General features: G+C 46.8%; 2 protein-coding genes across 7 annotated transcripts in view; both read right to left on the reverse strand.

The window, feature by feature from the left end:
* Positions 1 to 1,030: 1,030 nt before the first annotated feature.
* On the reverse strand, positions 1,031 to 4,727 carry RPL37A (ribosomal protein L37a). The gene is made up of 4 exons (XM_030017701.2): positions 4,538 to 4,727; positions 3,724 to 3,852; positions 2,429 to 2,511; positions 1,031 to 1,180 (listed from the first exon to the last, which is right to left on the reverse strand). Exons 1-4 carry the CDS (start codon positions 4,538 to 4,540, stop codon positions 1,117 to 1,119), a joined length of 279 nt encoding a protein of 92 aa, XP_029873561.1. The 5' UTR covers positions 4,541 to 4,727; the 3' UTR covers positions 1,031 to 1,116.
* SMARCAL1 (SWI/SNF related, matrix associated, actin dependent regulator of chromatin, subfamily a like 1) overlaps positions 3,724 to 12,782 on the reverse strand; it is a 46,259-nt gene continuing 37,200 nt past the window's right edge. Inside the window, exons 16-19 of one of the 6 annotated variants that reach the window (XM_041124242.1) lie at positions 10,141 to 10,237; positions 9,592 to 9,750; positions 4,538 to 4,749; positions 3,724 to 3,852 (exon numbers count right to left, since the gene is read on the reverse strand). In XM_041124242.1, coding sequence (XP_040980176.1) covers positions 4,720 to 4,749; positions 9,592 to 9,750; positions 10,141 to 10,237 — 286 coding nt within the window. In that variant the 3' untranslated portion in view covers positions 3,724 to 3,852; positions 4,538 to 4,719. The other 5 variants (XM_041124243.1, XM_041124241.1, XM_041124240.1 and 2 more) reach the window with 5 other exon arrangements.

Raw genomic sequence — 12,782 nt, forward strand, 5'->3', positions numbered from 1 at the left:
CAGTGGTAGTGCCTCTGGGGTAACAGATTTAAGAAGGGGAAAAAAAACCAGCTGCGCAACAGCAACTGCAGCTGGAAAGGGAGAATACGTGAGAGAAACAACTCTGCGGACACCAAGGTCAGTGAAGAAGGAGGGGGAGGAGGTGCTCCAGGCGCCGGAGCAGAGATTCCCCTGCAGCCCGTGATGAAGACCATGGTGAGGCAGGCTGTCCCCCTGCAGCCCAGGGAGGTCCACGGTGGAGCAGATATCCACCTGCAGCCCGAGGAGGACCCCACACTGGAGTAGGTGGATGCTCAAAGGAGGCTGTGACCCCATGGGAAGCCCGCGCTGGAGCAGGCTCCTGGCAGGACCTGTGGACCCATGGAGAGGAGCCCATGCCAGAGCAGGTTTGCTGGTAGGACTTGTGACCCCGCAGAGGTCCCACACTGAAGCAGTCTGTGCCTGAAGGACTGCACCCCGTGGAAGGGACCCACGCTGGAGCAGTTTGTGAAGAACCGCAGCCTGTGGGAAGGACCCATGTTGGAGAAGTTCGTGGAAAACTGTCTCCTGTGGGAAGGACCACACGCTGGAGCAGGGGAAGAGTGTGAGGAGTCCCCCCCGTGAGGAGGAAGGAGCAGCCGAGACAATGTGTGAACTGACCACAACCCCAGCTCCCCACACCACTGCACCGCTGAGGGCAAGGAGGTAGAGAAAATCGGGAGTGAAGTTGTGCCCAGGAAGAATAGAGGGGTGGGGGGAAGGTGTTTTAAGATTTGGTTTTATTTCTCATTACCTTACTCTGGTCAATTGGTAATAAAGTTAATTTTCCCCAAGTCAGGTCTGTTTTGCCCGCAACAGTAACTGCTGAGTGATCTCTCCCTGTCCTTATCTTGACCCACGAGCCTTTTGTTCTATTTTCTCTCCCTTGTCCAGCTGAGGAGGGGGAGTGATAAGAGCGGCTTTGGTGAGCAGCTGGCATCCAGCCAGGGTCGACCCACCAGAGACAGCAAGACAAGCAGGACTTTTTGCAAAAAGACAAACATGATTCCACTCCATTATCACCTTTTTATTGTTAAAAGGACAGATCTTGACAGTGGAAAAAAAAGGAGGTTTCACAAGGAGAACAGGAAGTAGCTTCTACTGGTCTTTCAATTCCTTCAGTCTTCTGATCGCAGATTTGACTGTCACTGCAGAGGTGGTACTGGAAGAAGCAGCAGAGTCATTTGCACATGGCAGTAGAACAACCCATGCCAGTATTATTTTTTTTTGAGAAACTACTAATCATTTCAAATAGTCATAGTCTGATTGCATTGTCAACAGGGGACTAATTCCACTTTGATTTTCATGACAACAAAGCGGAGGCCTTTGTCTACAGAAGCACACACAACTTCACAAGCTACATCTCAACCCAAATTATCCAGTCACGCATCAACTACATGCACAAGCACGTGGGCTCAGATTCCTAGCAACTCTTACGTGTGGGGCAACAGTGTCTTCTACCAGAAGGGGTGGGGGGAGGAGAGCAAAGAAGGGGAGTAAGCAAGGGCACCATCACAATAACAATTATAATGATTCAATCCTTTTAAAACAAAAGCAAACCATGGAAATACTTTATTTTGGAGTAAACCTGGGTTTGCCTGTGGTATTTGTGTCTCTGAACTGAAAAGGATGGGGTAGTAACCACAAAAAAACCACTGCTTAGACTTTGAAAGAAGAGGTAAGAGTTCCCTTACATAATTAAGATTTTTATACAGTCAACAGAATCAAGGAGGAAAAAATAATCCCCAGGTCAGAGGCATAATTTACTAGAAGCTGTTGAAGTTCTTTTTAGAACAGGTCAGAGGGACATCTGTCAGGTGTCATCCATGCATATGATTCCACCCTGAGATGGCCAGATGAACCAGCCATTCTCTCTGCTCCTTTTCTTCCAACATCACCAAAAAACTGGCCCAAGCATAATATCTCGTACAAGCAACAACTGTAGTCACATCTCCAATAAGAAATGCTACTACAGCCAAGCCACAGAAGAGACTACCTAAATAAAATTACTTGTTTCAGCATTTGCAGATGTTTCAATTTCTTTATTTGAAGTTTGGGAAAAGATGCAGAGCTTGCATTTTTTAAGAATAAAACAACTGCTTTGGTAAAGCCCAGAAAGATCAAGAAATTTTGGAGGGACCCACCAAAACCAGCAGCAGTAATATGATGGATAAAATGCAATATTCTCAGAAGCTGCACAACAGACAGTGGAAAGAATAGCAATCAAATCCAATTTGATCCATTCCAATCAAATTTTAACAATGCAGACAAAAAGAACCCCACATATCACTAACTTGAGACTGATCTACTTAATGGTTAGTAGATTAAATTAAAAAAAATAAATAGAAAGCTGTATTATGCCTCAGCTATGTGAGAATAAATGCTGATAGGAGCTTCTTAATTTCCTTACTTGTAAGTCCAGGCACCACCAGCAACTGTCTTCATGCAGGATCCACAGTGCCAGATACCAACAGCCTTCCTCTTCATTTTGGTCTGTAACAAAAAAAAAAAAAAAAAAAAAAAAAAAGCACTCTCCATCAGCTGAAAAAGCCAAACAACAAACTTCAGGTGAGGACTTCAGCATCACACCACAGCATTACCTATAAGCCTAGTTAAGACAGGCAAGGATCAGGGAATGTTTTTATTCAGAGTCTTCAGAACAGGGAAAGTCCTTCTGAAACACTTTTTCATTCAGATATAAAGTGGGTCATTTCTAAGCACATCATCAAAAATTCAACTCTTTTTGAAGGAGAAAAACAGCAAGTTACATTGGTCATAGTTCCTGATATTCTCACCTGGTTTGATGACCAATGTAACACCGCTTTTATAAGTGCTCCCTGGACATCCCATGATTGCTCTAAAGCCCCCCTTCGGATAGCATCTAAAGAGTGAGTGGTGGGTACCGAACTCCTTTCACCCAGGCAAGTCTCCATCACCTTGAACAGATGACAATGGGTTTGCCTAGACCTACACTGGATTTAGGCAGCTCTGCAAATCAGGTTATCAGCATTCTCACTTCACATGAGAAAGATACTGAATGTAAGAAACAGACGGAAGTCTTTTTAAATTTCCAGCCACTTAAAGCTAACTACTTTACAGATATCAATAAAAAATATCTGGGCAAAGCACAAGCTGATGGGCCTCTCAAACTGTCAAAAACCAGATTTGAGAGTGAATTTTCATGAGGTACATAAGCAAATAAGATTACGTCTTATCAGAAATTCTTCCCCATCCAGAGTTATAAAGCAAATATAAGTAAGCAACTGCGATCAAAAGTTTTAAGTGGGAAAAGCAAGCTCTATTCTTCCTCCAGGTAAGCCATAAAGTTACTGAAGAAAAAAAAAAAAAAAGCCCAAGTCATGCCTTAATTATCAGGATAACAAGCGTGTTGTTTTAATTCTGTCAGGTCTCTTTATTAGATACCTAAAACATATAGTACAGCAACATTTCTCACTATTTTTTGTAATGAAATATAATTTATGTTTGTTTTAACTACCACTAAGTGTGCATGTGAAATGCCTACTCACTGTTTTATTTTATAAAGGATTCCTATAGTAGCCTAAAGCTCACAATAAACTAATCACTGTCTCAAAACTAGTCGAATTCTCTCTTCAGCAGAAAAAATGACTGAAGCATCAAACTGCATTTCTAGCATCAGTAACAAAGTTATTTTTGAAGACTTTTTTAGGGAAGCAGGTCTCTCACCTTGCCACAGAAGGAGCAGGTGTACTTGGCATGCTGGCTAATTTCAATCTTCTTCACCATTTTCCTAAGGGACGCACCATAACGGGTACCATATTTACCCACAATCCCAACCTTCTTGGTGCGCTTAGCCTGTTGGGAGGCAAACCATAATAAGCTTCAACTTTACTGAAATCGCCATCTCCTCAGCTGCTCCCCTCTCCTGACACGACAGCAAAGCGCTCAGCACTCAAAAGCGACGCCACAGCCGACCAACGCCTCCCCCTGACATTGTAAACAGACTATTAGTTATGAAACGGCGAGAGGCTCACACTGCCGCAGCCTCCCAGCTTCTGCTGGAGCACCTGGGGCAGAAGGCCGCAGCCTGGCAGCCAAGTATGAGCAAAGCCGCGTCCCTCCTCTGGGCCAGCCCCATTCACATCGAACGCCGCAGCCGGCAGAGCCGCCCACCGCGCACCGCCACCCCCTTACCGCGCAGTCCGCTGTACGCCCAGGCCCGGCCTCCTCCTGCGACGCCTATCCGATCTTCCAGCGGCTCCCCACCACCACCCCCAGCCTAGCACTCCCCTCACTCGGGCCATCTCCCACGGGGCACCCAGGCGGCAGCGAGCCCCTCTCGCAGCCCAGCGCGGGGACGGGGCCTGCTCGGGGGAAGAGCCCACACAGGGCCCCGGCCCGGCCCGGCCCGCAGGCGCTCCTGGTCCGTGCCCCGCCCGCAGCGGACTCCGCACTGCCCCCCGCCGTGCCCCGCAGCCCCAGCGCGGCGGCCCCGGGGCGGATGGCGGCGGATGGGCCGCGGCGCTTCAGCCCCACTCACCATCTTGCCGCCCGGCACCGGCACCGAGAGAGGAAACCCCCACTGCGCAGGCGCAGTATGAGCCGTCGCCGCCGGAAGGGAGGGGGAGAGGCGACCGAGCGTGTGGCGGATGGGACTCGGAGTGGGTCTGTCTGCAGCGTGGCGGTCCGTAGCTCTATGGTCGCGCTCTGTATTCTGTACATTTATCCCATGACGACTGGGTTATCTAAAGCCTAAAGCACACAAACCGGAACGCAGTTGCAGTTTGATGGTGGAAGACGCATCGCTCAGAAAACACCCTGTATCAATGTGAAACCCAAGCGGTACGTCAGCCTCAGCAGCGCTGATGGGAGATGCAGCACAAGAGCCCAGATTCCTGGATTTCCATCCAAGGAAGTCACACCAGGAAAGAAGATTGGAGCAGTTACGTTCACTTACCTCATTTTTAAAGAGAATAAGTAGTAGGTAGGTGTCAGAATTAAAAAAGGAACAGCAACCCAGGTTGGAGCTGCAGAAGGGCTATATATATAGAATTCATCCTCATCGATTTAATCTTAAAACATACCAGCCCTAAACCCAGAGGTTCAAGATAACCTGACCAGGTGCAACCATGTCATCTACCCGATTTCCTTGGGGTCATCCAGCCTTGAAACAACCAGCCATAAAAGCCTCCGTGTGCCGCCACCAAGGTGGACTCCCGACACCCAGACGATGCCCCAGACGCCCGGGGCACCCGAGCCACCTCCACCACCAGAGCGTGGGGCTGGGACCCGGGCGGGCTCCCACGCCACTCGGACCCAGCCTGGGCGAGCAAAACGTGCACCGATGCCGCCCGAGCTGCAACGCTTGTAATGGCATTGACAACCCATTAACCTCCATTAAGAAACTTAATCTGGTTAGCCATTTAATGCGCGGGGCTGGCTGCACCTCATCCCCCCCCGCCTGGAGGGAGCTGGGGCTGCCCAGCCCGCCTGGAGAAACTGTCCCCACGTTCTTTGTGCAGGTGCGTTTCCTCCTGTGACAGCCCCATACCCACCACAGCTGCCTCGACCCACAACAGCCCTCCTCTTCCTTTGCAGCCTATTTAATTAATAGGGAATTAACAACTAGAGCATACCCTGCCACTACGTTAGCCTTTCCCTGTCCGGGGTCCGTACTTCTGGAGATGCTCACGGACAGACACCACATGCCCTCTTGGCTCTTGCTCTGAGGGTTTGAACACTCATATTTTTAATTCCCTCTGTCGTGCCACGCTCCCTGTTCCCCAGTCACCCCTGGAAGCTCTCCTTCTGTCTGAGCGGGTCCTCCCAGGGGCTGGTGGGCCAGAGCCCTGTTCCAGATGAGGGCTCAGCAGGGCTTTAGGCAACAATATTTATATCTTCCTCTGTTGAGTCAAAATCTCATTTGATATCTCCTGGGAATATATTTGCCCTTTTCAGATCCTCATCATAATGATGACTCACAGGATACATCTTTATGTATTAAAAAAAAAAAAAAAAAAAAAAAAAAAATAAAAAGTTCCTTTGGCTGCTTTGTGACTATTTGGTTTTTAAAAAAAAAAAAAAAAAAAAAAAAAATTGTCAGCCAACACATCCAGGACAGAGGATCTACCGCTATTCTCCAGTCTGTCTCTACAGAGTTTAAGTTCGCTGTGACAGTACAGTGTGTGGTCATATCCTTCATCTACCAGTATTACAGACAGCTCTGCCAACAACCAAACCCGACCCCCTCAGATGACAGCCATTCCCAGCACTGCCAAAATAAACGTACATTTCCAAGCGACTGAGAAGACAGATGGATGCAGACAAGCCAGCAGAGCTCCAAAAGCCTTGCCTCAGCAGTCCACCACCTTGAACTCTTCTGCATGTCCCAGGCTGGCCAGCTTCATGCACTGAAGATGTAGTTTGAACTGCTCTGTTTTACTGTTCAGGTATTTTTCCCTGTTTTTCCTGGTTTGGCATCCTTCCTGAAAACATGCCTTTCCGTAACATGGGTGACAGCACAGACACAGGTGTACAAGCAGGCATCCGGTCACAGTAAGATGCTTCAAGATCCAGTAAGATGGGTCCTTCCCTTTACTGGGCTTTAGGTAATGCCAAAAAGTTACAGCTATGCCATCTTCAATGGGCAGGTGTAAGAGTCCCCAAGAGTACTGCATGTTCCTGAGCCTGCCTGAGGGTCTCACTGGCACCCTGCGCATTACCTTGTACAAATTCTCATCAGCAAGCCTTGGAGATCTTGTCTGAGCCTGCTGGCAGCTTCCCAGCCACCTCCTCATCATATTAATGACAGACTAATAGTGTAATTGGGCTAAGGCCTGCACAGTCTTTCCAATCCCTTGATGTAATGACTAAAAGCACTTTCCTGCAAGATTCTTCTCCCCTTTTCATCTAGTAAGGATAAAGTGAACCTCAAGTGTACTTGAAGAGCCTTTGTAATCTGCAGCAAACCAGATGAGATTTTATGGGTCCAAACAAAGAAAGAGTACACCTAGCATTCCTCTAACAGGGCTGGGATTTATCAATATATGGATAAGATAAATTGAGTTTATGAGAAGAAAAATTCTCCAAGGGTACTTTCAGCAGATTTCAGAAAAATACTGTTTTGAAGTAGCTGTAGCTTTACAAGGAGGAAGAGAATTACTCCCATAGGAGACCACAATATAGGTATACAAATAATATCTGCCATATTTTTTTCAGTAAGCAGACAGCAACATTTCTCACCCCTTACTCAGAACAACCCTCTCTGCAAGTAGAAAGATCACGTGTCTTAGAAACAGATTAAATACCCTGTGTTCAAGAAAAAGAGACTTTTAAAAATGTCGAAAAGTGTGTATTTATCTCCTGGCCAGCAGCTGGAGCAAGAGAAATGTTTAGTTCTCAGTCTCAAATCCAGAGATAAAGCATTTCCTCCAGTTGGCCAGTCACACAATCCTCGGTCCTACTCCTCTTCACTTGCACACACACCAAAGCACCTTCTGCAGTCATGAATGAAAAGCAAGTCTCCACTCAGCACAATTGCATACACAGCCTGTAGGGCATTTCCATGACGACACTTGCTGAAAATGGGATAATCAAACCCTTGGATGCAGGAAAAAATATCCTAGTTATTACCAGGTTGATCTTGTAGCACATACTTTTTCCTCCTCGACTGTGGAAGAGAGGTCTTTTTTGTCAGCGTCTGCACACAGCCAAGCGTGCCACCTGCACAGCAGGTTAGCTCCTGGCCTCCAGAAGGTAAATGTAAGCTTTCAGTTTGCTTTTCCCCCACCCTTCTCTACAGATTATGGCTGTAAAACATAGCTAAGTGGTACCTCTGCGAAATTATATCTTCTCCTGTACTCCCTGGTCACATTTGCTTAAACCATCCTGTTTCCAAGTATATTTTAGTACTAAGACTGGAAGCATTGAAAGACAACAATTTGGGATCATGCTACACTGCAATGGCAATAATACACAAAAAAAAAAAATCAAAGATGACCATGCAGACATGCCTGAAGAGACCAGCTGTGATAAAGACAGCCACCTGCCTTTATATCAAGCTCACATCAGCAGTGGCCTATAGTTTTTGCAGAGGCATCACCACCATGAAGTGGAATCAGGCCATGCCCAAGGGAAAGCAACTGTGTCACAAGCTCCTGAAAGGAACCAAAGAGCAGGTTTGCTCAGGCAGCACTGGGGCTGGGAGTTCAGGTCTCCCAGTTCACAGGGCTGAGAGCACGACAGAGACTATCACAAATTGAAAACAGGCATTTTAATCACTGCATCAAGCAACAGTGCTACTTTTGGCATTCTCAGTGTAACCTGCACAGAGCTGTAATGGGAGCAAATAACAGGTGCTAGGGTACCAGCCTAAATGCCTTATGAAAGTAGCTGTTGATTCATCTACAAGCAAAGTATCATGGGAGTTTCCCTTTTGAAAGTTGATGCATTTCAGAAAGCACAAGAGGAAGCATCCCCAAAAAGACCTATCTTTCAGCCACTGTAAATATTAAAAAAAAAAAAAAAAACAAAACCTGCTGGTATTTCCACTGCATCACATATTTCTCAAGCTGAAGGTCAAATGGGAGATGAAATTCTAAAATAAAAAAAGTACCAAAAGTTTGGGAACCACGACTTAAAACAACTTTTTATTTAAACAGCTCGGTCCAGAGTCGGTTTCTTACAAAACAAGGGCAAAAGTCCACGTGTCCCGTTCTCCTCACTCAACTGTGGAAACCAGTCTCGAGCCTTGAACAAAACACACACGCCCCCTTCCTGAGCAGCCAGGCTTAATCCCTGGCAGTCAGCACAAGCTTCACCCTCCACTGACACAAGAAGCACATGCCCTGGAGCAGGTCGTAAGATTTAGTAGATTAGGCCAGAGATCAGTGTGCTCAGGCAGACATGTGCCTAACAGGCAATACACACCTCCTGGCAGACAGTTATACTACTTAGTTTCAAGGTACTGACTGCTCTGCACAGACAAAAATCTGGGGCTCTTTCTCTTCTCCCACACCTCCACAAAATCTCAAGATCTGTCTGGATCTTTTCTCCTCACTGCCAAAATGACTACCAGAGCACCAGTTTGTGAATGAGCCAAGGGCCAAATTTTGCCAGTGAACCAACTCCTATAAATCCAGACTAAAATTCTTGGAAAAATGATTGTTAAAAGCACTCTGCAGCTGCTGAGAAGTTAGTTTTCACAACAGTTCTACTTTGTGGACAGACAACCATTATCTGCTTTTTAAACAAAACAACTGTGGAGGCTGACATGCTGAAACAAAGCAGCATGCTACTTGCCCATGGCCATTCAGTCATCAGCAAAACCAGGACTGCAAAACCTGCAGACTGCCAGGTGTGCGCTGCTCCATCTGTCACACTGTCAGACCGCCTTCTCATCCTTTGAGATGAAATGCACTAGAGATACAGGAAACTTAAAGTCTTTTATTTTTGAAAACTCAAAAAATAATACTTGATTGCTTTTGTTTTCCCATTTTTGATTAAAAAAAAAAATCTCTTAGCCACCATCTCTTTTGCTGTCACCATTACACTTTAAAAAAACTCCTCAATACGCCGCTTTTTGGGGGGACTCACTGAACATGTCTCTCCTTCTGTATCTTGCAAGGCACTGCCAGAGTCAAACTCGCAGCAAGCATCAGCTGCCTCCAAAAGCAAAAGTTCATCAGTGTCACCTCTGCTCTCAGAGAAGGTCCTCTGGAAAAGGTCATAGATGGTCTTCTGCTTTGGATCTGGCTGAGAAATTAGAACAGACAGAATCTACATATACATTGTCATATAAAAAAAAAAGTGAGCAACAATAAGAGGGCACCCCCCCGAGACAATGCGCATGTGTGTACATATATCATATGATATATATACATATATCTTACATACATATATCTCAGAGACATATATATGCTATAGAGGCTATCATGTCTCCTTGCATGCAGCAAGTTTGGGAACTCTGTGGAGAGTCCAAGTCAAAGCATGGCTCCTGGGAGGAGTTGGAGAATCTGGTCTGTGGTATTAAAGGCAGAACAGGCGTAAGGTCAGCCTGCCAACCACCTACCGATCTAGATGTACACAAGCCAAAGCCTATTCAGCCTTTCCCAGGGACCATCGATATTCTTTCAGGTCAATTACCTTAGGGCAGTAATTAGTGGATTCAGCTGTTTTAGAGAAATTGGTTTCTGAAAGACCAGCTTCCCCCAGCACTTTGATTTTCTCTTGAATCATTGGCCTAGGAGAGATAAACAGATAGTACTGAAAGGGAGAAAATACCGTGCAAGGACATTGAGTCATTTACTATGTGTAGATGAAAAAAAGATATAACAGGGGTATAAAGATGGCTTTTCTACCAAAGCTCGTTAGGTCCCTTAACCTGTCCTGCTCTTGTTTGTGATGACTGTATGCTGCTTTGGGATATCAATCAATCCAACATAAATAAGTATCAATCTGTATTGGGTCTGTGTGACAAGGTTTTGGTAGCAGGGGGGCTACAGGGGTGGCTTCTGGGAGAAGCTGCTAGAAGCTTCCCCTGTGTCTGTCAGAGCCAATGCCAGCCAGCTCCAAGACGGACCTGCTGCTGGCCAAGTCCAAGCCCATCAGCGACAGTGGTAGTGCCTCTGGGGTAACAGATTTAAGAAGGGGAAAAAAAACCAGCTGTGCAACAGAAACTGCAGCTGGAAAGGGAGAATACGTGAGAGAAACAACTCTGCAGACACCAAGGTCAGTGAAGAAGGAGGGGGAGGAGGTGCTCCAGGCGCCAGAGCAGAGATTCCCCTGCAGACCGTGATGAAGACCATGGTGAGGCAGGCTGTCCCCCTGCAGCCCAGGGAGGTCCACGGTGGAGCAGATATCCACCTGCAGCCTGTGGAAGACCCCAGGCTGGAGCAGGTGGATGCCTGAAGGAGGCTGTTACCCCATGGGAAGCCCACGCTGGAGCAGGCTCCTGGCAGGACCTGTGGCCCTGTGGAGAGAGGAGCCCACACTGGAGCAGGTTTGCTGGCAGGACTTGTGAACCCATGGAAGGGACCCACACTGCAGCAGTTCATGAAGAACTGTAGCCCATGGGAAGGACTCATGTTGGAGAAGTTTGTGGAGAATTGTCTCCTGTGGGAGGGACCCCATGCTGGAGCAGGGGAAGAGTGTGAGGAGTCCTCCCCCTGAGGAGGAAGGAGCAGCAGAAACAACATGTGATGAACTACTCCACTCTCGTGAGACCCCACCTGGAGCACTGCGTTCAGCTCTGGGGCCCCCAACATAAGGAGGACATAGACCTATTGGACCAAGTCCAGAGGAGGGCCACAAAGATGATCAGAGGGCTGGAGCACCCCTCCTGTGAAAAGAGGCTGAGCAAGTTGGGGTTGTTCAGCTTGGACAAGAGAAGGCTCTGGGGAGACCTTATAGCATCCTTCCAGTACCTAAAGGGGGTCCTACAAGAAAGCTGGAGAGGGACTTTTCACAAGCGCACGTAGTGAAAGGATGAGGGGTAATGGCTTTAAAATGAAAGAGGGTAGACTTAGATTAGATGTAAGGAAGTTCTTCACTGTGAGTGTGGTGAGGCACTGGAAGAGGTTACCCAGAGAGGTTGCGGATGCCCCATCCCTGGAAGTGTTCAAGACCAGGTTGGATGGGGCTTTGACCAACCTGGTCTAGTGGAAGGCATCCCTGCACAAGGCAGGGGGGTTGGAACTAGATGATCTTTAAAGTCCCTTCCAACCCAAACCATTCAATGATTCTATGAACTGACCACAACCACCATTCCCTGTCCCTGTGTGCCACTCAGGGGGAGGAGATAGAGAAAATTGGGAGTAACGTTAAGCCCAGGGAAAAGGGAGGGGCTGGGGGAATGTGTTTTAATATTTGGTTTTACTTCTCATTATCCTATCAGATTTGACTAGTAATAAATTAAACTAATTTCCCCAAGTTGAGTCTGTTTTGCCTGTGATGGTAACTGCTGAGTGATCTCTCCCTGTCCTTATCTCAACCCACGAGCCTTTTGTTCTATTTTCTCTCCCTGTCCAGTTGAGGAGGGGGAGTGATAAGAGCGGCTTTGGTGGGCACCTGGCGTCCAGCCAGGGTCAACCCACCACATAATCCAATTTAAATAAGTAACAAGAAGAGGATTTCAGGCTATAAATATTTGGAGAACACACATATCCAACAGGGAAACTAGTTGACTGAGGCAACACCAATGGTATGAAGTCAGAACAAGAAGATGTAGCTAAAGGGAGTCCCAATAGCCTGTGTTTTCAGTCTCCAAGGTAAGCAATGGTAATGCCCATCAACAGACACATCGGCATTTCTAGGGTATATCCCGATGCATGGCAGGAAGAAGAATCTATCACTGGCTCAAGAGGCCGAGAGGTCCCAACCACACCTGCAGACTGGATACTTTGCAAGAAGCAAAGGCCACAGCACAATTAATGCATTTACCAAATAGCCTTGTCGTCTTGTTCTTTTTCTCGCCTTTAAAAAGGATGCCACTGTCCTTCTTTGAAGAGCCATATTTCCTTCCCATTAAGCATTAATGACTGCATGGACAGCATTTCACAAATAAAGGCAGAATTACTGTCATTAACTTTCCATGAAATGTGGATGATGCATCAGTTTCCAGATCCCTGCATTGTAGGGTTATAATTATTTGCCATCATGATATTCTGGGAACTGCACAAGTTCACTTAGTTCATTCATTCCTTTAAACAAGGTAATAAAGATGCAATTTTGAACTTTAAATGAACCAGCTGGTGGATAATGTTTTTTCATCATTTGCAGGTCAGTTC

The sequence above is a fragment of the Aquila chrysaetos genome, chromosome 6, assembly GCF_900496995.4.
Source record: "Aquila chrysaetos chrysaetos chromosome 6, bAquChr1.4, whole genome shotgun sequence".
In the NCBI taxonomy this organism is placed as follows: Eukaryota; Metazoa; Chordata; class Aves; order Accipitriformes; family Accipitridae; genus Aquila; species Aquila chrysaetos.